General features: G+C 35.7%; 1 protein-coding gene across 4 annotated transcripts in view; it reads left to right on the top strand.

Annotated features, from left to right (window-relative positions):
• grm3 (glutamate receptor, metabotropic 3) overlaps positions 1-26,170 on the top strand; it is a 74,655-nt gene that overhangs the window by 20,120 nt on the left and 28,365 nt on the right. For 3 of the 4 annotated variants that reach the window (XM_015353203.2, XM_069192219.1, XM_069192218.1), the window contains exons 3-5: positions 4,352-4,951; positions 6,881-7,736; positions 18,911-18,964. In XM_015353203.2, the coding sequence (XP_015208689.1) occupies positions 4,490-4,951; positions 6,881-7,736; positions 18,911-18,964 (1,372 nt within the window). In that variant the 5' untranslated portion in view covers positions 4,352-4,489. The remainder of the gene's footprint in view (positions 1-4,351; positions 4,952-6,880; positions 7,737-18,910; positions 18,965-26,170) is intronic. The other variant, XM_069192220.1, reaches the window with a different exon arrangement.

The following is a 26,170-nucleotide window of genomic DNA, read 5'->3' as shown; positions in this document are numbered from 1 at the left end:
GATGTAATATTTGATTCCGAAACATTTAATAACAGTAATTGTATGTTATATATTTTTTATGTAAATTACAAATACAAATTATACTGTATTAGTTCAGTGGAATGTGTAAAGTTAAATGTTGTTGCTCTATTTTAAATAAACCTTTGTCACCCCTCCTTTTTTGTGCACCTGGCATGTACAGTAAATACACTTTAGATGCTGAAAAAAACAAGCAACTTTTTGTGTATAAGGTGATGGTGTGGTGATATCAAACATGCCTTATAGTTTAGACAGTATGAGAAGGTGATGCTGCAGAGGAACACATTAACAGTTATAAATCATTAAAAATATTGCACCAAAATATGGAGAGGAAAAAGACTGACACAGCAAATTCAAAATAAGATAATAAAATCACAAGATTGTTAAGATAAATACAGTATATCTCTGGAAGAACTGCAGTTATTTTTTTGTAGAAGAGAGTTTACTCCCGTTCATTCTTTATTCTAAAGAGGCAAACCACTGTAAAAATAATCACACTTGTAATCCGTTGACTCTGTTGACAAATTAGCACACAAGCAAAAGAATGCACAGACTTTGCAGTTGATCGTCCTTTTATCAGAGGTTTCCAAGTAAACCTCAGGCAATACACTAATGAAACAACAGCCTTCGCCTCTCACACAAGATGAGTTAGAAGCAGGAGCTAGAGACCATTACTCACTGTGTGAAGCTTGTGTAAAAATACACTTTGAATTGTTCTGCTTCTAAAAGTTTATAGATTGATAATTAGGTTCAAAATGCAAATGAAACAACATTTTATTTACAAAAACACAGAAAAAATAAGCTTAAACGAGACATGTATAATTTAGAAAAACATTATATATGTACTGGGCACATTTACATTAAATATAATGTAGTTATTATTTGCATCATATTCAAATTAAAATAATGCATTGTGAACTAATTTTGTGAAATGCTCAGTGTCACTTTCAGAAGACTTTCAAAAATCATTTTTTCTGAAAGACCATAATACAGCACATAGAAATTATTTGAAAAAAATTAATTGCAATCTAATTTCCACTCATTGGTATTTTTAGCCTTTTGGATTTTTTTAAAATACACTCTGCAAAAGCTTTCGAACATTTTAGCACCTTCACAGAATGTGCATCTGAGGTGTAAAGAATGGAGTGTAGGCGTCCATGTTTATAGGTCATACTGTAAATGGTTGAAAATAAAATGAATGAGGACATTTCAAGAACGGGAAACAGATTATTTTAAGTGTAATAAGACAATTTTATTCCTTGAGATCCTCAATATCATTGCTGCCCAGCAAAACAGAAAGCATTGTCAATGTGACAGTGGTCTAGGAAAGCAGGCAGTCCCAGTGGTTAAGGAAAAGGGCTTGTTAGCATGAGGTTTCCCTTTTATATCAGGACGCTGCCTTTGATTCCATGTATATTACCCTGAACCATACATAGCCCTCTTTTGTTCTGCTTATTGCATGTGTATTGCAAAATGCAGGTTCTATTGTAAGTGACTGCAGCAGCCTTTGCTAACATGCAGATCAACCTTAGACTCTATAATTTGCTTTGAACACATGGATCTGCTAAGTGACAATCTGTTATAACATCGTGGTTGTTTGTTTTCAGATGCTGTGGCATTTTACACATTTGTTTCCTTCCTAATCTAGAGATTACTTTGTAATGATTTTAATTATGTGCATTTCTTAATAAAAAGTGTGCATTTATAACAATTTCTATCCTAGAGAATCTTAAAGCAATTTGCATGTAGATGGTGACACACTTTGTCTACCAACCTCCTAGGTGAGCCATTGCATGCACCAGTAACCCAACCGCACAGCAGATCAGGTAGAAAGGTGAGAAAATGTATAACAAGTTGAATTAAGGGAACTTTAAGAATGCCAGATGATACAAGACAAGAGTGGAATTCATTCAGTAAATGGAGTACAGGTACTTGTACATACAGTGATAACACAATTATAGCTGTTTAGAAAGTGGCTTATAGTCATGCTGTTTGTACTGCTGTGGAACTGACTTAATGTTCAACTTGAAATGTTTGCCTGTAGGTCCCAAATATTAGCATATTTGATATTCAAGATACTCAACTACTGTACTAAAGGTGACCATACTCGTCAATTGTGTTTTACACATTCATGTAATTGAAGTCAGCTTTGTTTCGAATGTATTTTTAAGACTTTTTCACGTCTTTTTTTTTTTTTTCATTTTTATGGTTTGTGGACTTTTAAAGAACAGTGACAAGGATGGAACTTCCTCGCTGTAAAAAATGTGATTTTCTACTGCAGCAAGTGTTCCTCTTTATATATTCCTTCCAAGTAGTTTGTGCTTCCCATACCTTTATTAATGAATGTAGCCCCTGTATTCCACTGACCCCCAAGGTTATTTAGTCATTTCATTTTATTTTCCAAAGAAGCTGGTAGCTTTCATACATGTGACATTATTCCATGATTAGCTGCTGCTTTCAGCAGTCCCCCATTCATAGCCTCCATGCTGTGATTTTGGAGAGGCAGGGAAAAGTATGGCGTGGGAGGATTTTTCTCTCAATAGTGTTACAATGTCATGTCACAGGTACATAAAAAATGTATTGGCTGGTTGAACATGCATGCATGATTTAACAGTGCATCTCAAGATGTGTGCAGTGCCATTGTTTTTTAGCTGGACTGTTTTTTATAGCGCAGACATATGTTCAGCATAGAACCATCCAAACTACACAAAGAAAACCAGTGCAAAATTCTAAAAGCCTTTTAACATATTCTCTTTTTGAGTCAGTCAGCAATTGTTCCTGACTGCCATTTCTGTTTGCTTCACTGCTTTCGACTCCTAACGTGAAATCCTTTCTGCAGCTAGCGATAACAGCAGGTCCTCTTTAAAAGCATGTTGTGTTAGAAAAGGCCGTGTGTTCTGCAGCCTGAAAAGATAGCATCAGTTTTGGTTCAGAGTCATCCCAGGGAAGAATAATTCCTTGGGCAGCCAATGTGACTTTGTGCTGTTGCCAACGCAATGAAGCCTAGTTGTGTTTCACAGGACATGAAAATGCACCATCAACCAGAGAATCTGTGAAAAGAAATGAGATTAAGAAGGCTTTGCCAAGTTTCTAGATCAACACAAAAAAGGCATTAATCTGAATCTGGTCTGAATCATACATGGCTAGTGTATTCTACAAAATACTATTCTTTCAATTCAGTGCTTGTCCTATCACTTTAATGTCTATAAATAAAATAATTTAAAAATAAGGAACACTTTATTTCCCTTGTATGTAAATTACTCATACATTTAATTTAAAGAACATCTTTTTGTAGATCTCCATTAGTGACTATCCACATATACTGTAATGTTTCCTGTCATATTTATTAATTGAGCACAAAATAAATACACTGGAACAAAACAGGTTAGTACTATGAAGGCAGTTTTGTTTCAAACGTTAAACCTTTTGAGTCCATTCCTTCAATTTTGCATACATGTATTTTGCATACAGTGCAAAAGAATTCATCACATTCCATTTATTAATGCTACTGTACTTTACAGTAAGGATCATTGTGTCAACTAATGTGTGCTGTGTTGGATTTACACTGGAGTTAATACATTGCATTTAAAACAAAATATTCCAATTTTGTCTTGTATTACCACAAAATCTTCTTCACACGTTCACACTTAAGTGCAAAATTAAAATGCAGAATTTGAGATGGTTTCCACTTTCCACTCAGTTTGTTATGTGACTGAGATTGCTGACTCATGAACATAATCTTTTGCCATTGAGCCTGTATCTTTTTCTACATCATCGTTGGCCTCACAGTGGCATCTTTCAGCAGTTTCCTCCTTGTCTGGCTGATCATTTTGGAGGGATGGCCTTATTTGTGAGTGTCTCGTACAAAACACGTTTTGTTTCTTCATGATTTATCCCTGAGTTGTTTTGAAAGCTCCTTGGTCTTAATATTATAATCATTGCTTTTAATTCACTATCCGAAGGAAGGTCCTTAGAGAGTCAGGTGTTTTTATTCTGATATCATGCTGGACACTATTATTGCACTCAGACTGAAGCCATTCAGCAAATGATGTGACTTGTCAAAGTAATTTGTAATCTGGAACTAATTAAGGTTTGCCATAGCAAAAAGGGTAAATTCTTATGCAATCGATTTTCTTTGCATTTTATGCAGAGGGACATTCTTTTACTAGTAAAATTTTAATGCCTAAGAATGGAGAAGGTGAAAACACAGGCTGTTTTATCATGTTTCTGGTTAACCTTATAACTGTATATTTTGTTATTTTTAATGTTGGGTTTATGTTTATTAATTCTTGATAAATATCTGAATGTGATTTGTATTTGCTACTTTTCCTAGGACTTTTTCTGAATCTTGCAAGTTCTTCTTCTCCATGATTTTTCAGTCTGAATACTCTGTGACTTTCCCATGGACCGCAAAAAGAAGCTGTCCTACCTCTGATGCGTCTTACAGTTTGTAACACAATCCTCTACAAAAATGATATCCAAGCTCCAGGCTCTTTTCCTGATCCTGTTCTCAAGAGGAAGCCTGCTTTCACTAAGTGACTCAAACTTTGTTAGAAAAGAAATCAAGATAGATGGAGATCTTGTTTTGGGAGGTCTTTTTCCCATCCATGAAAAAGGTATGGGAATGGACGAATGTGGAAGAATAAATGAAGAGAGAGGAATCCAGCGTTTGGAAGCCATGCTGTTTGCAATTGATTCCATCAACAGAGATGAATCTTTACTACCTGGAGTTTTGCTTGGTGTGCACATCCTGGATACATGTTCCAGAGATACCTACGCTTTAGAACAGTCCTTGGAATTTGTCAGGGCATCCCTGACAAAAGTAGATGAAACGGAGTTTATCTGTCCTGATGGGTCTTATGCTATCCAAGACAACAGCCCTTTAGTGATAGCAGGTGTGATTGGAGGGTCCTACAGTAGTGTTTCTATACAGGTAAGGTTTTGAAGTTTGTAAAAAGACAAATTATGAGTATTATAAATACTGGAGCAGTGTTTTAATGTTTTACATTTCCATGTATATCTTCCTGAAACTTATTTGGTTTAATCAATTAGTACATTTAGATAAAGTTATACAATAAAGCACTGCTACATTTTGGAGATTATTTTATAACAAGTATGCCACACATTTCAGCATAATAAACTAAAAATCTACATGGAAGTTGCACTTCAGTATATACAAACCAAATCTTTGCATGTTTTTATAGCTATTAAGTCTTCAGATACGAATCAAAACAATTCAAACTGGTAACTGTATTAAGTGCTTTCACTGCATATTGTACAGCATATTACACAGCATAAATGTAGTGAATTTGCTTCAGCACAGTTCAGCTAAGCAATAATGCATTAAGGGTAGCAGCTTCAATGTAATTCTGTAGTGGCATGCCACACAATAATGTGTGAAAATTAAGCAAGAGTAACAAAAAATGCCTTTTAAATTAGTGCATAAATACAGAAATGGCATTACCTCCAAAAATATCCTTTTAATCTGTGTTATTATTATTGTTAGCAGTAGCATTACCAATACTGTTATTATTATTGCTGTTATTTCTACAGATGAACTGTGCTGAAAGAAGACATGTCTTGTATTCACATTCAGTACCTGACCTGACTAAGATGAGCTGAAACCTTTAGTTTCTAAACTACAAAGTAACTGGTACATTATTTAATAGGTCTGTGGCTTTGAGTATTCTCTTGGCAGCCTCCATTCAAAATGCACCCTGCAACCCACATCTCCTGCCCATCCTCCCAACTGGACTAGGAATTTTTGTATTGTGCTGGTGCTATTTTCTATCAGCTATTTGTGTCAGAATTTAAGGTATTTGCATATTTTAGCATAAAACCCTCTCACTCTGTTCTTTGTGTGACACAAAAGATTGCTTTCCCTATCTGCAATGGAATCCTTAATCTCTTTACCATTCAAGATATCACTTTAATTTCTGGAAGAAATCCAGACAGAATCTGACCTCACTAGATACTCTAGTTAGATAAGTATTGTTATTTAGCATGACAATGCAAACAATTAGTCATTGTTTTAGTTGTTTTGTTTGCTAATGTTTGTTTTTTCTCTCTGCTGAAGGCAGCTTTATTTTGATCGTCTGCTTTGTATCAGACTTTTTAAATGTAATTTTATAGTTTATTATTTACTCCTTAAAACTGAGATATATTATTGCCAACTAAGAGACCGAGACCTAGCAAATAGAACCATTTATTCGGTATTAAACACTCAGCATCCATGTCACACCAGTGTTTATTTCTACAAATTGCAAAATGGAGTGCATGTTTTTACCTATAAACATATTGAGGATTGTACAATTCCTTATATAATAATTTATGTTATTCATAAATTAACCTAGGACTATCATTGATGAAGCTTGGAGGTTATATAGGTATTTAGTGAAGCAAAAAAAATCAGAAAGATTAACACAATTTATACTAATTGTTAGTTATATGGAATGGTTTCAAAATATGTCTCACCTTTGAAAATAAATCCTGTGCACTGTGTGCACTCAAGTTCTGAAACACTGTCTTGAAAAGAAGACAACACCCAACTGATGTCACTGGAAAAGCTTCTTGACCTTGTAAAAATACAGGTCATTAATCCTTTCTCTTCAGCATTTCTCACTTTGCACCAATATATCACTGGCATCACTATACTCACATCATCCCCTCAGCTACATACAGTAAAATGGGTGGAGCTCCACAGATTAATGAGAAACAATGCTACAGTATATTTCTCTGCATAACTAAGCACAACACACATTAATTGGTTGGGTGTTGTATGAATTACATGTTAAAAAAGCAATCAATTGAAAGACATTTCAGATAACATTTCTAATTATTAATTCTTTGTTCCTTCCCCCAGGTTGCAAATTTACTGAGATTGTTTCAGATTCCTCAAATAAGCTATGCTTCTACTAGTGCAAAACTGAGTGATAAATCCAGGTATGACTATTTCGCAAGGACAGTCCCACCTGACTTTTACCAGGCCAAGGCCATGGCCGAGATTCTGAGATACTTCAACTGGACGTACGTCTCCACAGTGGCATCTGAAGGAGACTATGGAGAGACAGGCATTGAAGCGTTTGAACAAGAAGCCAGGTTGCGTAACATATGTATTGCCACATCTGAGAAAGTGGGCAGATCAAATGTCAAGAAGTCTTACGATGCCATAATTCGTCAACTGCTTCAGAAGCCCAACGCAAAAGTGGTTGTGCTCTTCATGCGCAGCGATGATACAAGGGAACTCCTGGCTTCTGCCAACAGACTCAATGCATCTTACACATGGATTGCCAGCGACGGGTGGGGGGCACAAGAAAGTGTGGTGAAGGGGAATGAGAACATAGCAAATGGAGCAATAACATTAGAACTTGCAGCTCATCCTGTGAAGGAGTTTAACAGATATTTTCAGTATCTCAATCCCATCAACAACAGACGTAACCCATGGTTCAAGGATTTCTGGGAGCAGAAGTTTCAGTGCCTGCTGCAGAATGGAAATGCTAAACAGAAGGTTTGTGACAAACACCTGGCAATAGACAATTCTAATTTTGAACCGGAATCCAAAATTATGTTTGTGGTGAATGCAGTATTCGCTATGGCTCACGCCTTACACAAAATGCAGCGCACCTTGTGCTCCAACACTACCCAGCTGTGTGACGCCATGAAGCCATTGGATGGAAAGAAACTATACAGAGATTACTTGCTGAACATCAGTTTCAATGGTAAGTCGTTCGTGTATCATACACGTTTACTTCATTTTTCATTTGTGGTGTGAAAAATTTTAGGTACTAGTCAGACTCTACATAGGAGGTTAAGTATCCAGAGGATACAGAGTGAATTTCAGATTAATATTTGTGCATAAAATAAGGTATGGAGAAGAAAAAAACCTTCAGTATAATTGAGAGCAACAATTTACAGTTATTTTTGAGACACTCGAAGACTATTTAATTTATTAAAAATTAATGTTTTTGCTTTGCATATTTTATATTTGGTTCATTCCAAGATGTGTTACAGTATGTTACAATGCCAACTATTCAATGTCTAAAGTAGGGATATACAGTATATTACAGCATTTCATATTTTGTGTGAAGATGCAATTAAAAATGGATCTCACAGTCACTTAGAATTTTGTCACCTTGTGCTGTTAGAAGAGTAAGGTGAGTCATCAGAAAATTACCCACTTAAAAAGGTCCTTCAGTTCATTTATATAGTTTCCTTGCACATGGAGCTGTTTGAAAATAACCCTTAAAATACTCCTTTTCATCTTTGAAGGGTATAAATAAATCATGATGTTTATTACTCTCAAGAATATATTTCAAGGTCAGGGGTACTAATTTTCTGCTCCAATAAATTCATTTTCAAGCAGAAATTCATTGCACTCTCTTAAGGAAAAAGTCAGAATAAATGAACTTTAAATTGTGTTTAGGATTGCATATAATTAGGTTGCTTTGAAAACTAGTGTATTTTGTCTCCGAAGGAAAGGTGTAAATCAAGGCTGGAGAAACTATTATAAAGGGTTAAAGTATAAAAGTTGTTTATGCACACCCTACCAACTAATACACAGAATTTTGCTATGCTTCAGATATAACAAGAATAATAACAACTATAGTCATTAATAGCAATATCAGTAACAGATACAGCCAGACACAATGACTATAGGCCAAGCCAATTTATTTTCAGTATCAAGTCATGTCAGAGGTTACAACAAGGATGTTTCTCAATAGAGCAGAGTGGGGCATTTTTGTTCCATAGTAATCTTGACAGTATATGCAGAACAAATTTTGAAACCATTTTGCATTTAGCTATTAAGTGAAGTTACAGTTTTCTATACAGTATGTGAATGATAACAATCATTATGTTCACTCTAAAAAGATTTTTTATTAAATCTTTAGGAATGATATTGAATAAGGACAGATTTTTGCCAAAGCCTTACAGTACTGTATGTATTCACATACTGTACCTTTTTAACATTCTGATTTTCCATTTTATCTTAAAGAGAGGTTAAAAATTATGGACAAGGTCACTTTTTGTGCTCCACAGTAAACATGACCCTAAGGTACTTTATGGCTACCACATTACGAGACCAATCTATTTTTTTTTAGTTCTTTACTTTAATAATAATTAGGGGATTATAATTATAATCATGACTATAATTATACTATAATTGACTACTTTCCTCTTAAGTGACTTGTGAGTCAACAACATTCTACTATAGATGTAAGTACAGATATTTACTTTTAAGTTTAGCATATAAAAAAAAATAACTCGTGGCAGTTATATTTTTTAACATGGCAGGCTGTAGTTAAATAATGATATACCAGCTTACCTCAAATTTGATTTTGAATCTGAATTTCACCTGCATGTTTATTCAATATTCATTATGAAGAAATATGCATCAGTTCTCTCTTTTGCAGTTGGTTACTAATGCAAGCACACTTTGCACACGTTCAGGCAACAGCTTCACTTTCATAGTAGATCCATATTGTATTAATCCAAATGATCAAGAATCAAATCCAAAACCCACTGAGAGTCTGTCAGCTCATGGTATCTTTTTGGCTTTTTTCCCAAAAAAGTTTTTCACAGCCAACATTTTGACAAAAATGAACAAGTGTTTAAATAGTAAATGTACAGTGTAGTGAAATTTCGTTAATGTCTTCAGTGAGTTTCCGACATGTGGAGAAATGTCAGAAAGCTGTAATACAACTTTAATTCAATATCACTATTTAAGACAGTAATCCTGAATTTCAATGTATAGTGGAAAAGTTGGAGGTCTGAGATTTTTTTCTGCAGATGATCAGTTTCTGATGAAAGGATAGAAATAAGTATGTGATCTGCTTGTGTAGTGTTTTTTTGTGCTGTCAATCTACACTCCTTCCATATGAGAAGTGTACCTTGTTTCTTCTTTACAATTTCTTGTTTTTCAGCACAATGCCATAGACAGAAATGAAACAGTATAACTATGCAACATATTCACTACCTGTACATCAGATTATACAGGAATAAGTAATGGATGCTGAAAAGAGAAGAAAAGAAACACAACATTTCGAGTTGTTGAGCCTTCTGTTTTACATTTCACTAAGAGTAACAACACCCAAGAAATAAGCACATTGAAAGGTTTGAATGTTTTAGACACAGTAAATTTGGCCTAGCCCACCTGGCTGAAGTCTGATTTCCTGGCTGCACAGATGAACATTGCGTGGGGATGGGATGGGATGCAAAAGACATGCCAGGGAAAAAAAAGGGATCGTGTCTGATATTTATCTCTCTGCACCCATTCTGACTTCACACCTCTTGATTGGCCTCTCTTTCTGTCCCCTGCTCCCGCCTCTCACTCCTCCTCCCTCCCAACCTTTGCTCTCCCGCTACTTTACCTTTGCCTACTGCCCTGTCTCTCTCACACCTGAAGAAGGCTCCACGGCCGAAACGTTGTGTTCTCTTTCTTCTTCTTTTTTTCAGCATGGAATAAACCTATTACTTGTTCCTTTGCAGCCTACGCATGCTGACGCAGCTACCCACCTGATATTTATAATGTTTTATTCAATGAAATGACATCAGGATTGATTACAAACTCCTGACAGCTGAGGCTAATTGAACTTTGCTGTTGTCATCCTTCCCAAACTTTTATTAAAAACTTAATTTTACATTTGGCTTAACCTGCTTGGCCGAGGGTGAACCTCCTGGCCATAGAACAAGAAGAGCAGGATCCCCAAAAAGAACTAAACAGGACCCTTAACCACCATTGCAGAATAAGGGAAAATATAGAGAAGGTTGGAGAAATCTTCTGAGATGTACGGCTTAAACTCTTGGTTGATTTGGCACACAGAAAGAAAGCTGGAAGAGTGCCTGTTTGAGGGTGTCTGTTTTGTTTTGTTTTTTGTAAGCAAGGATGGCTTCTGATGACCTGCAAATGTGATAGTAAGGAGTGCCTTGATGAGCAGCTGAGGAAGCAACTCCAATCAGGACAGAGAACTGTCCAGAAGCAAATCCAGAGTTTGTAAGAACTTCATGCAGAGATACTAGTTACAAAAAGAGGATCAATGGGAAATGCTCTCTGAAAAATGTAAAGCTGAAGATAATGGAGTAGAGGTTCTTAAAGACTGATGTAGGTAACTTAATTGTTGATCATCTAATGTTAAAATTTTCCTTACAGTAACAGATTAAGGCTCATTACAAAAGCATTGGGTGGTTGACAGTGTAGGAATATAACCATGCAGGCACAGTGGAGAAGAAAACAAAAACTTGTGGTGGTAGAAAATAAACCTCTGGGGATTCTGGGCCAATAGTTGCCCCCCACCTCCAGTCAGCTGAATATTGATTATGGGTTTTTACTCAAGATAAACCCAGGGTAAAGGACACCAAAAGTGATGGTTTGTGAAGGCAACATCATGAACAGCAGTGGCTGAAAGGGAAGAAACTGGAACCGAAATGCATTCTTGGGATACTGGCACAAGGAAGGGTATAATTAAAACTTACAGGATGCCTGCTGACTGAGCTGATGATAGGATCTTGTAGCTGAGGAAATGGCATTATGCAAGGGCCAAGAGGGAAGAATCAGGGGCCACGTTAGGCGCTGGGGTACGGAACCAAAAGAGGGTGGAAAAAATAGCCAAGATTAAATTAATGAACGTTCTGAGGAGTGAATAAAGGACGATGAAAAAAAATCGAAAGAAGCAGAATTAATAACTAAAAAAGAACACTGAAAGACGAAAAATGCTGGAAGAAGGTACTGTAGAGTGGTCAGTCCTGGGGTTGATAGCAGCTATGGCCTAGGGGTCCTTCTGTCTCGCTGTGTGCTGAATGACATCACTAGTTGTGGAAGCATGCTGATCACAGATTGCTCATTATAAACTTCAGCAATTGGAAAAAAGACCTTTCTTTGGTGCTTTCCTTTTAAACAGGTTTGTGGGAAGCCAAGAATATTAGCATATTTGTGGTCTTTTGTTTTCTTGTTTTCTCTTCCTTGCTTGTTGTTTGGAACATGGTCAATGTATAGAAGAATACTGCGTGAGGTGGAGGTTAGGTCCGAGTAGCATATTTTCTCTTTCATTTTGTCTTGTTTTCGCTTTTCTGCTTTTTGTTGGAGTATGGTGGACATATATAATGAATGTGAAACAAGAAACATTTTTTTTCCATTCCTGCTTGTTTTTTGCAGCATAATCCAATGAATGAAAAAAATTGTGAGGAAAGTTTCAGCAAGTGAGGGCACAGAGAGCTTAGAGGTCTTTGCACCAGACTGGAGTACAGCATCACGGATTACATAATTGGGAGATGTGCGGGTTTACTGGAGGCCTGGAATTTATTTATTGTATACTGTACCTTTAATAGGTAAAGAGAAAGAGTTTTCATTGATGTACCATATATCTTGAATGCAGTTCCATGTTCATGGAGAATTTGTCAAAGTTTTGTTACAGTTCAGTTGTTAAAGGCAGAAAAGGATTTGGAATGTACGAGACATTATGCAAAATTTACAGGGAGTCTTTGTCCTTACAGAGCAGCCAAACTTTGTAGGAAAAATAACCTGATGTGGAACAATTGCAGGTACAGACTAAAAGCGAGGATCTGGGAATTCCTGGCCGAGAATAGAAAGTCATTCATTGGAGTAGGCTGGACTATCCATCACAAGGTGAAAAAAACATAGCAGCAAAACACTGAAGAAGTGTGCAAATGCAGAATTCTACCACAAAGACTATGCAAAGGAGAGAAGGGGATTATGTATGGTATTTATAATAGGTGAGGAAATGACTTAAAGATTATGAATTCCTGACAGATAAGATTGACAGAAGTTGGCTGTTGTCATTTATCCTGAATATTTTTTTAGAGATTACATTATATTGCTGTAATGTAGTTTATTAAACAGAAGGCAGAGTAAATTGCATTGCAGATCATATATTTTTTGTGATATTTTTGTTTGAAGAATTGCTGGGGTCACAGAGTTCTTTGTACTTCTCCACCTCAACAATACATTATATCATCCATCTTTGAAATTATTCTAGAACTAAACTTCTCATAGACCACAAACAGGATGTAAGATCTTGACACATTACTGTGTACATGGTCCATTACCTCACCCCTCATGTACTTCAGCCACAGAGTTTCAGAACTTGGAAAAACTAGTGGTAATTGCCAGCACTCCTGTAAAAATTCTGTAGCTCTTTTAAACGGATAGTAGGCATCTGGGACATGATATTCAGATGATATAATGATAACATTAATGTCTCCATTGCATTTTATAGCTAATATATATGTTTTTATGCTTTGCCTACTCATATAGAAACAAAAACAGAATTGATTTTTTTTAATGAAGAAGATGTAAGGTCCTGTGTTTTGTTCTGCTGCCAGTATAGATTGCAACACTGACTACAAAAGGTACTGTACATTACAAAAGCAGCTGATAGATATTTAATGTGCATAAAAAAGTTTCAAAAAGCTGTTAGTGTAGATTAACCTTAAAAGTGCTTGACTACCTTAGTGATTACTTGGTGCTGTTTTACAATTGGCACTTCATTGTATTGTGTTTTGTGTGCAGAGCTTAGAACATTTTGGAAGATTCCTACCAATGTGACCATGGCTTGTAATAATATAGTGCTCAATTATTTGAAGACTTAAACTACACAATAAACATCAAACAAGTATGGCACTTCTATTTCCTATTAAATTCAACAGAAAATTACATATAGTACTTACCCATTTAGGTCAGAAGGTTCAGTTCTGAATTATTTTTTAAGGATGGTTTAATACAAAAACAATTAAACACAACGAGACTTTTCAATAAAAAAGTGCACGGATTTAATTATTAAGGTAAGATTATTCCCTTAACTCTCACAGTTCATAATCTGTCATAATCTCGTAATCTGCACACCGATCACTAATTAACCCCCTCTGGGAATTCTACAACCGTACCAAAGAAGCTACAAGCAGTTTGGGAGGTGCTGGTATAACCCTTCTATAACCCTAGTATAGGTGAAGTTGAAATGTAATGAAATATAATGCAACTCTTCAGCAAATCGACTTTGAAATTCACCAAGCAGCCTATCTCTATTTTTATACAAGAGATGAAAGGAAGGCTGGGAGAACTGGACAAAGTGTTCCTCAAAGAAAACACAATGAGTTGATAATATTGACTAACATCCCTCACTGCCTGTGATCTCAGAGAGTAAGACCTCTCAGTGTACTGTCACTTGGTTCCCAGCCCATTTCAGATACACAGGAACTAAAACTGTAATGAGAGAATAATGTTTACATTTGACATACTGTAGACAGCAGATGTAAATATTGCTTGTTACAGTAAAATAGTTATAAATATCTAAAATATTACACTTTAAAGCTTCATTTTGAACAAAACTGATTATTGTGGGATCATTTTCAGGAATCATGAATTTTGAAACATATCTGCATTCATTGGATGGTTTAATGTATTATATTAATGAAAAAAAACAGATTAGTTTGACAGTGTAATGCTTCCTTACTACTTTTATTATACACATCACGTTTCTGTAGCTCTGATAAAGCAGATTCCACAAGGAATTACAGTATAAGCAATCCCCACCCTCAAACAATAAGAAGACCTCTACCAATACACTTTCTTTTCATGCCTTGCAAATGAACTCAAATCCAACAAAATGAAGGAAAAAGGAAACTGAATAAAGCTTAGAAAAAGGAAAATGGTTAATGTTTAGGAGGATTCAATGCATGATCACATTTTAAATCTCCACGTTTCTGCTTCAAGCATTGTACACCCCTTACTGTATGTCTTACGTAGCAAAGTTGATAAGATCTTTTCTATTTATTTTAAAGCCTTAAGCAACTAAAACAGCCTGACATGAAAGTACACCACCTTTTCATCATAGTGCAGGTGTCAAAATAAGGCCATAAAACAGCTAGACCAAAATAATCATTAAAAAAGTACACTAACAACTAGAAAACCTTCTTGTTCTATCATGGATGTTAGGGTCCAATTTTAATTACTGCTAAGTAATAACAAAATGTATCCAGAAACACAAAGAGATTTAGGAATCTGGTACATGCAGTACTTTTGAAGCAAATTACTGTATTTTATTGTAATGCTCTGAGTTTCTCCTTCAACTTATGTCTAGCAATATTTACCCATTTAGCTCCAGGTTTGTTAAAGCAATTACCTTTCAGCCTTCCTTCTACTTCTAGAATTGTGTTTACTATTTTCATTCTACAGACAGTATCAGTGTGAAATCTTTGCATTGAGTAGATATTCCTGCAAGGAAATTAAATTGTCAAACATTCAGCTTCTTAATACCGTTCTTCTTAATCTTCTCAACAGTGAAAATGTTAGGTTAGTCAAGATTTCATTAAAAAATGGGGTTCAACTATTCAACCAGAGTAAACCCAATATGAAAACAAGTGTAGTTTTTCAGCATTCTTGTTTGACATAGTAAAGGTCATATGATGATAATATGTATGGAAAATGTTACTAGCCTGAAATGTAAGTAAAGGACTCTGTGTTTCAGCAGTTAAGGAAAAGGTCTTGTTACCAGGACATTTTGAGTTCATCTCAGTTTACCTGAGCAAGTAACTAGGCTCAAATGAGAGTTTGTATATAGTGTAATGTGTGGACAGAATATTGCATAGTACTACAGTACATATAGTAATCGTTAATGTTCCATTTATTGTATCATTAAGACAAATATTTCAACTGTATTCAATCATTAGTATTAGAATTCAGTCATCTGTTATTGAGAAATGTAACTTAGAAAAATACAATTCCTGAAAAATCATACTTCAGCAGTTGAAAAGAGGGTATTGTGGTTTTTATAAAGGCAGTTGTTTAAGGAGAATTTGTTTCATATTTTTAAAGCAAAAAAGCCTGAACACCTCTGCCCACACACTACCACCTCCCCCGTCTTCCACAAATGGAGCGGAGAAAACTAAACTCAAATCAAGATATATTTAGAATATATATATACTTATATCTTAATCTTGTTATATATCTTCATAGATAGATAGATATATTTATATATTATTTTTTACTATTGTTATAATATTTCCACATGGTGCTATGCAACTAGGTATCTAAAGTTACAGCCTGTAGGGCAATAATGAACTGAGAGAATAATGGTGATCTGTGGGTGAACAAGAGAAGAGGACCATGCTTTAAAATAATATTATTCCCCAATTGAAAACCAGTTTCCTATCATTCTTAGCTTGTAAATATTAATCTGTATTTATAAAACTTTTTCACCAACCTTGGACACTAGTACAGTAGAAGTACTATAGAAAAACCTTTCATGCTTAATCAGACATTTCTTTTGAGCAGGATTAGGCAGGGCAATTACTATGCTAATGTCTGTTTTGCATTGATTATAATTCCCAAAAGCTAGTTTATATAGTATAATAGATATAAAGTTAGTGTACATAAAGGGGAATTCCAAAGTAATGCACAGAAATGACAGTTACACAGTTAATCAAGGCATTGTCACATACTTTTTTTCTTATGTAGCAAATTAGACATGCTATTTTGCCTTAAAGCAGTTTCCACTCTAGAAAATTTAGCACTTGCTATGGTTTACTTTAACAATATGGGAATATACTTGGGATGTGTTCTTATAGATGTGCATGGAACATTTCCAGAAAATTCCCTACAAGTGTATTTTGTCTTGGAATGAAGTTAGACTGTATATTGGAGGAAAAGGCATGTTTATGTCCTCAAGATAATTTCCTTATGAAACTACTATCTGAATTCAGCATTAGTATGAGAAGAACAATGAATGGAAAAACCAATAAATGTCCCAAGGTGCCAAGTAACACAAGGGAGGACTTTATGAAAAAATGGATACATAAACATTTTAAAATAATGCATGGACTCAAAAACATGTCAGAAAATCTCGAATGGTATCTAAATGCATACAACAGAATCACAGTATGTGCCAGATTCAGACCTATGTTGAGCAATGACAGGAGAGAGAGACATGGGTGCAGAATACTTACAGGTATCAACTTCAGGCTCAGTTTTTCTCAAGGGTGCAGTTTAATCCAGTTTTAATATTCTGCATTTTCACTCTTTGTTGGGATTTTTTCTAGTTACCTGACATTTAGCTTGTGTATGTGGGTGGGTGTGTGGTAACTGTGAAAAGAAAGAAAAAGTGAAATTATGTATTTTTCTATGAGGTCCAATTTAGACTCGATTGTGCTCTTAGGGTATTGCCTTTAAATTGTTAATTTCCTTTTTATGTGAATCTACGGTATATAAAAGGAAATACTTTTGTTCGCATTACTTTTGGATGTTATATTTACAACCTCTTTTCAACAAATTGATTAAGGTAATATCAGACAACGTAAAAAAATATTTTGATTCTTTTTATTTTATAGAATTTTATTTACGTTTGGAATATGAATTCATTTTTGCTCTTATCTTTTTTCTTTGTGGTCAGTTACTGTATATCATTTTCAGAAAATAAATCTGGCATTTACACTTGAGTCCTGACTATAATGTGATAGAAAATCTATGGCAAGACCTGAACATTGCTGCCCATCAATAATCCCCAACCTACTTGACAGAGCTTGAACACGCTTGCAAAGATAAATGGGTGAAAATCAGTCTGCAAAGGTGGTACTGTACTTATCATAACTCGCAGCTGCAATTACTGCCAAAGGTGCTTCTACCAAGTATGGGCTCTAGGGAATAAATACTTCAGTAAGCCATCAACATACAGTACTTTACATTTTGATTTTTCTTTGCAGTTTTGCTTACATTTCTTTCACCTATGTACAGTTTAAGCATAAAAGTATTAATTATGGTTAAGGGTTTTAACCCTGAGTCACTTTATCTACCAACTGCTACTGACATTTCCCAAGTGGAGGTATATAACTGGGGGTGCCAATAGGGGCATTACTTGTGTAATTAAATTATGTACAACTCAAAATGGTCTTTACCATACAGGATCATTAACTATCATTGTATTAACACTGTAATTGTGTGGCATTTAAACTGTATGTATTTACATATAAATCATTTGACCATATTTTAAATTCATAAGAAACTAATAGATCCACATAGAGGTGAAAGGCTCAACACATTTAACAAATAAGCCCCATTAAAGCTTACAGAAAATCATAAAGCAAACAGGTCAAAGGTAAAAACTAACACACAATCACAATAGTGATTTTACTAACCTGCTAAAAATTGACTTGCTGTGACAAAGACGTTCAGGTCCCTACAGTCTGGGGAAAAATCATGACGATCTTTAGTTTTTTATGGTAATGAAGCAATCTGTGCTTCTGCCACCAGACTTTTCTTTGCTATAAGGATAATAAAACGCACTTGGCAATAAAAGCTGCAAATTTAGCCTGTACATATCAGCCCTTCAGAACGTGCTAAAAAAAAGATGATTTTATCAGCTATAAAAATTATAACTGACCTCATCGTTTATCTTTAATTGTCTTCACTATACTGATAAACAGTTCATTCTTCAGATTGTCACAATTTAGATTTAGGTCCACCTCCACGGCATAATTGGGATATTTCATAGATTCTATTCTTCATACAGTAGATTATTCCACTGTCACAGTATAGGGCAGAAAATATCTTCCCAGTGCTGAAATCTCTCCACCAGTTTTAATTACTGACCTTCCAAAATGAAGATCATCCAGCTACAACAATCAAATATTCTCAACATAACACGTGAAGCAGTAAAATGAATTTCACAGCTACAGAAAAGTAAAGATTAAACTCACAGATTGCATCTATTGCTATATTGTTAGATACAACGACTTGACTTCTGTCTAACTTTAATTTCCTTGGTGTATTGTATAGTCCTGTTGTAACAACATATGTTTATTTGTATACCTAATTATGCAAACCCATGGTTTTGATTGGGTTTGTTACTGTATATCTTGCTTGAAAACTTCTACTTTGTCTTGTTTTCAGTCTGGCGAGGTCACTACAGAGTTGAGGGCTGCTGTTTCTCTGAAAATCAATACCGTACGTTTCTACGTTAATGTTTTTTTAGACTGTGCTTCATATTTAAATTTGCTGTATTTCTATTGTAGGGTGAAATATTATATACATCTTATCCCATCTTATAATATGTAATCTGTTTTATCTTAACTTTAGAAGATGCTCATTTTATGCTCTTTCTTCTTCCTTTTACTGATGTGTATAGATTTCCCTCACCAATTATGGTTCAGCTACTAAGAAACTCACTTATACATGGTTTCCATATCGAGTAAAAGCCTTCCCACCATTGCTCATACACAGTTCTGCTTCTAAACTCCACCCACTCATGTTTCATGTGTTGTTATCTCGCCTCCCTCGCCCACCAGTGTCTCTCCACTAGGATTCCGTTCCGTTTTTTTTTCACATTATGATAGGAACATGATTTCAGCGTTGTCTTAATTATGGTCACTTCTTCTGCTATTTTTAAATTTTATGATTCAAGGAAAATGACATTCTGTTTCACGTTTTATTATGTTTCACCACTTTCCTACTGTATGTTGAATTATACAGTAATTCATGTTATATGTAGTATTTGTTATTGTTAAGGGAGCAATCTGCAAATTATGTTAGGTATTGATGAGTATAACAAGGACCATGGAACCTAACCCTATATTTCTGGTATGTTCAAATATTTACAGTACCAGCCATGGTTTTGCCAACTGTGGAGGTTTTCAGGAACAAACTCTCAGTTGGCAAGGGGAATCAGTATTGTTTTTGCCGAGTTGTGTAATATGCCATCTCACAGAGTGAGTTTACTACTATGTTATTAAATCTCTTTATGGCTTAACCTCTGGAAAGCACATGGCTTGAATTACCATAAAATCATTCAAATTAGTTCACTTTAGGAGACCTATTGTGAAGTTATTGCACATTTTTTTATGCTGATCAAAACAAAGGATGTTTTTGTAGTAAGTGGTAGAAAGATAAAACATATTGTCAAAGGCTTAACATTGATGCTGAGGGTCATTTCTGTCAACTAATGGTAATGGCTAACAGTATTGTGTCTTGCTTGTCATCAATTTTTTATATCATTCGATCAAGTTTTTACATGGGGCTTTTCTGAAATGTATACTTATAACAGGATAAATAGTGTAACGCAACGGGGGCTCAGGCGGGCGCCCTTGCCGCATCTGGTCGGCCCCATCCCAACTGGAGGCTCGAACCCGGGACTCCCGCGTCTCTCTGCAGTGACCCAGCCCCGTGAGCTAAAGAGAGATCTCTCTACAGCCCAGTAGCTGTAGTCCTGCTAGCACATGGAAGGGCGGTGACGTCACCTGCTCTGGTACGCCGGCTCTTACACACAGTGCTTGTCGGCCGTAAGCGTTACACTCTCCCCCGCTTAAATCGCCGTCCCCGGCGAAGGGCTATCCCACCCCGCTTCTGACACCAATGTAACGCAATGGGGGCTCTGGCGGGCGCCCTTGCCGCATCTGGTCGGCCCCATCCCGACTGGAGGCTCGAACCCGGGACTCCCGCGTCTCTCTGCAGCACAAGATGTTTTTAAACAGCACAAGATGTGTTCCCTCTTTATGTTTCTAAATGCTTGTATTGAGTATATTTGTGTTTTGCCCATCCTTAATGCAGTATATTAACTCCATACTCCATAAAGACAGACATACTTCCTTATATCTGTCCTTATATCTGATCTTGCCACAGTTCTGTATTAACCACTGGCATTATATTTGAATAATGCTCTGTATCCATAGCTCATAACAGGAATGTTCAAGTTTATGTTTTGACTGTTAATATTGCTGTTGTGCCCTTGAATAAGATTAATCTAATTTGTCAGTCAAGTAGATAGTCCACTCAACACTACAAAAAGTGGAAATTACAGAAATTTCCAACCAAGTCCAAGTATGGCTTTTTTTTACTTTTACTTCAGAATGAGACCTTCTAAAAGTACTTCTCTAAAGTTTTTTAATAAAGTTTCAGAAAAGCTTCAAAATCAGCTCTCATTCTTTATGGGAAGTTACTACATACTTTATTAGTACTCAGTATTACAAGCTCATTTTTGCTTCTAATCTAAACAAAAACCTTTCTCATCTAGAAACTGCAATTCTACAGTTAAATGGTGATGTAACGTAATGTAACTTGAAGAGGAGAAAAACTGATATTATCCACCAAAGTTAGAGCAACATTTGTACTACAGAAGACAAATCAGCTCTACTATGAAAATGCTGAATGACCAAGTAGATTATTTGGCCTCAGAGTCAAACAAGTGGCATAACATACTATAAAATTGTACTATCTAGCACTGAGCTGATTAAGTTCTCAGAATGCCAGCAGATGATATGATGAAGATAAAGAATTTCTTAATTCCACTGAAAATGAAGGAAGACACCATTAAGGACTTGAGAGCCAACAAGGATAGCTCAGCAACAGTAAACAGATCAGATCAGTAGCCGTGGTTCTAGTATGGTTATGGTTTATGAAGGAGCTATGATCATGATCGTTAGCCTCATTCAAGTAAAGAATTACCCAGTCTGAGAGGGGACTATTGTCTGAACTACATTCCCCAGAAGGCAAAAGGGAATGACAGACCGTTGTTAGTCGTCTGACTATTTAAAGGAAGACAATTGCTTGGGTTAAAACCAAGAAGCTAAGGCTTCCCAAAGGCCTTTGGACTCTGCAAGCTAGGAACTCAGAAGAGTTTCTGAAATGCATTTGTACCAGAGGGATAAGACGGTAGAGATGAAAGCAAACAACTAGCAAACCACTAACACAAAAAATGTAAGTTTTGGTCTCAGAGAAAGACTTGCGTTTTGGAGCTGGGAAGCAGCTTAACTGCCCAGTTGTGTTTATAGACGTTTAGCTGGAGCGCAAAAGAAGACTTAGTCTTCTTTTTTTTCTATTTGGTTTTGTTTTGCCAGAATAGTTTATAAATCCTAAATCCTTATCCATGTTGAAGTGCAGTGTTTTAAAATGCAAGGTCCCTGAGGCATGCAACCAGAAATGGGATTGATCACATATGGTGGCAACAATAGTTAAACAGTACCCTCTGGTGGCAACAAAAGTACTATCCTGAAAAGAAAATCAGCATGGACATCTTAAAGATAAATTCAGGAGAATTGCTGAAATGATTGCAGCAAGTGAATGTGGCCAAGCTAAAAATTAATGAAGAGGTTTGAGCTTGCCTCAAAAGCTTCAGTTTCAGCAGTTGGCGATCCTGGCACGTTTTGGGGAGGACTGTGGATCCTATGGGTTGCTCTGTCCCAAGAGGTGAGGGAAAAGGAACTATTTGTGACCCAGATGTCCCAAGAGTAGAGGGAGGAGCAGACAGTGTCCTAAGAGGTGAAGAAAGGAGTCATGCGTGTCCTCAAATTCTAACAAAATATTCTGGATGGGACTCAAAAAGAAAGTATTGAACTCCAAGCTGAAAGAGCAATTGAACTTTCATGAGCACTTTATGAGAATGTTTGAGGACACTGCTGCACAGGATCACATCAGTTAGATGAGCCTGAAGAAGCAGCTGAAGGATAGAAATAATGAACAGCTGGACTTTCTGCATTTGGACAGTGCACATTGTGCATTCCTGGAGTGCATTGCTGTGTATTTCTGCAGTTGGACAGTGCTTGAGGCACCAACTGTATCATTGGAATGCCAAACAGAATCTACAATGTGTAGCCGGAAAACTTGCATCAAAAGTGCAGCAAACCTGTGAGCTCAAGGAGAAAAGTAAACCCCTGCAGGCCAACAAAGAGCTAAAAAAGAATGTGGAGATGGCCACCTGACACAGATCAGAAAGCTGCAGTTAAACCAGTCTGAACACAAACATACACTTCAAAGGAATTCAACTGAATAAGCAATGACCTGAGAAGGTGTCAGAGCAGAAGCCTCCAGACAGAGCTAGAAAAAGCCAAACATGTGGTGGCTACCTTTCCCGAAGCTCTAGTCCAGAGTGTCCAGAGCTGACACAGTTGAAAGAGTCTTCATGCTCAGTTCTGCCAGGTAGGTACAGAGAAGAAACGACTGGTAGACAGGACCCTATCAACATGGGCCCAGCTATAGGCCCAGCTGGAGTACAGTTACGTGAAGAGAAAAGGAAAGAGATTCTCCAACTAAAAGAAAAAAAAAGAACAACAAATGATCAGAATACATTATGTTTTTGTGACGCTTTCTTAGGCTATTAAGAATTAACCAGCACAACAATAAGGAGTCTTCACAAGAATTCACTACACACAAAAACATTTATTGATACATAAAACAATGTGTATATAAAAGTATTCACAGTAAATACAGGGGAGTCTGGATACAGACAACAGCTTGTCACATGAGAATTATCAAGTTAAAGTGAGTATAAAGAAGAGATACATGAAAACAAGGATAACATGTTTAATGTAACATCAGTTATACTAACTTCCTAATTAGTCCCATTAACATAATCAACATTCAGGTGCTCATAAATAACTACTGCTTCGTAAATGAATTAAATTTATATCAACGTGTTAATATAGCAAATTAATTCTCAAGGGCAGGTAAATATTAAATTATAATTGTTAGACATTTATGACATTATCCTGTATAATTTTGCATGTTTTCCATTCTCTCTTTGTGAGATTGTTGCCTTTTGCATGGAAGTCAAACCCATCCAATAAATATTCATGTTACAATTGATCAGCAAAGGCACTATTCCCGAGAGGTACATAAAAGAACGAGCCATTTCAAACATAGTAAGATTCTCTTGAAAAACAAACAATGTGAATAAGTATTTTATTACCTAGGATTTCTATTCTATTAGATCATGAATTTTGCACATTTATCAATGCCAATTAAATTGTTTTTTTTTTTCCAAATGGAATTTCAAAGAAATACAAAAGCACCTGGATTATTTTGTTTGGCTGTTATTTTCAAATTATAATTGCTTAGGAAATAAACTTTCTTTAGGTTCACACGAGATAAAGTATGTCTGGCTTGAGTCAGAAGTGTCCTGGTTTAATTTCAAATCAATAACTTTGTTTTACATCTTATGATTCTAATGTAGTTAATAATGTCTTACAAAAATGACCTCAGGCAAAACAATTAACCCCATTTTGTAAAAGGTTAATAATTTCTGAATATAACAGCGTGTGGTGTGCATCATCTGAAAACTCAAAACAGAGGATATCCCACAGTAATGATTCCCAAGCTTTGTTTGCAATGCACTGCTAAGAAGACTCATGTAATATCATGTAATATTCCAGGAGTCTCTAAAACAATATTTGCATCATCTGCAAATATTTAAAGGTGTATGGATTACTATTAGACTGATATGTTTATAAAATATCCTGTTTATTGTCTTAACTAGACTTACATAATGTTAATCTGGTTGTTCATTTGTTTAATGCTACAGAGGCTATTTTCTGACAAATTTTGATGTCTCCTTTGTCAATTACATTCTTTTCATTTTGAGTTTGTAATATATGTTAATCAAATTCATAGAGGAATATATAACATGCTGTACCTTTTTACCTTTAAATGGTGTTACACTTTCAAATTTGCCTTGTTTGTGGTTGAGTGTAAGTTAAACTGTATGATGAATCAAAACCCATAAATCATGTTCATGAGGAAGAGGAAAAAAATCCTAATTTCAAAACCATCCCCAGTACATACTGTATGAGAGTTCCTGTTTTTTTCTGTGCACTTATTATATATATATGTGTGTGTGTATATATTTTTATAAATATAATGGGGCAAAAATATAATGGTACTGTTTACAGTAGAAACAAAGAGCCCAGGCTTTTCAGTATTGATGTTTAATACCTAAGAGAGTGTTATTTGTGTGATACACGGCAGTCCAGAAGATACAGTATGTCACTAATGACCTCACAGAAAGCTTGGGTGTTAATGTTACTTCTAGATACATATCAGTGCAAAGTGGTCACAGGACATTTGTAAGTGCCAGAAAAACCTTTTCTGATGAGAGGTAGCAAGACAAAAAGGCTAAAATGGAGAGTGGAAATGAAATACATACTTAGAATTAATGTGTTTTACTTGACATTCACACACAGTTTCCATAATGGCTCTTAGTACTGTATATACTCAACTTCAAATGAAGAATACAATCGTCCACATCTCACTATAGGAGTACAAATTAAAATTATTTTTCAACACTGACTTTACATTGCAACATTACTTACATTGACATTGCCAGTACTGCAATAGAAACAATAGTTTAAAAAACTGTGTAAAGTAAACCAAATCTCTCAAATATTTCACTGCTGATTAAGATTTAGCACATGCTTGTAGAAATTCAAGTGCATGTTGTATTTAGATGATCAACATGGACACTCAGAGGCATTGGTTTTTAAGAGATATCACATACAGTAGTCTGATAATGAACATTTAAGATGAGTATACCAAGTCTTGTCTTACTGTATAATGAGCACCAAAGAGACCTGAGGAGAACAGAATCTGGTGTGAACCCTCTACAGATACTTAAAACATAACTTTATCATTATGTAGTTTATTGATTCATCCGTTGACTTTGGCAAACAATATTGTGTACAATCCAAGAAGTGTGATATCATGGTAGCAAGATCACGTCTACTGTCATTTCTGTGGTCGTTTGATGCAGCTTGACAGCAGCTACGCTACTCTGATTTTGTTGGATCCATTCACCATCATCCCTGTGTTGCTACACCTTTAACTCAATGTCATCCACTTTCTTGACTGCAGTGAACAACATTCTATTGCTATAAAAGGCAATGAAAGGACATTGTTTTCTCTGATGAAACACATTTCTGTATGATCGAGGTTGGCAGTCATGTGTGAGGACAGAGATAAAGGGAAAAGTTAAATGATGCCTTTGTTTTGGGGCCTTCAGTTTTGTTCTGGGGTGCTGTCTCTTGGAAATGGTGTGTATAGCCAGTTGTTTTTTAAATCAATAGTGAAGAAAGCGGGAAAAGTAGCACAGCCTGACTCTACAATGATAAGGTTATATGACCCATAGCTGGGCTATTATTTGCTAAGCAATGTTGTCATGGTTTTTAGCATGATCATGTCAGAGAACATACTGTAGTACAATGTTTACTGGTGTTTTCCTAAAAAATAATCACAAACAGCTGGCCTGTCCCTAACCCAAATTCCAGAATCTAAATTCTAGATTGCAATGTACAGTAAGTAGAATAGCGTCCAGTGCATTTAGTAGTAAGTGTTTCAATAAAGTGAGTGTTTTATTACATTATTACATTATCTCCCTTTTCTATTACTATG

Source organism: Lepisosteus oculatus, chromosome 7 (assembly GCF_040954835.1).
Source record: "Lepisosteus oculatus isolate fLepOcu1 chromosome 7, fLepOcu1.hap2, whole genome shotgun sequence".
NCBI classification, from domain to species: Eukaryota; Metazoa; Chordata; class Actinopteri; order Semionotiformes; family Lepisosteidae; genus Lepisosteus; species Lepisosteus oculatus.
Note: the sequence above shows the minus strand (reverse complement) of the source record. Positions and strands in the feature narration are given on the sequence as shown.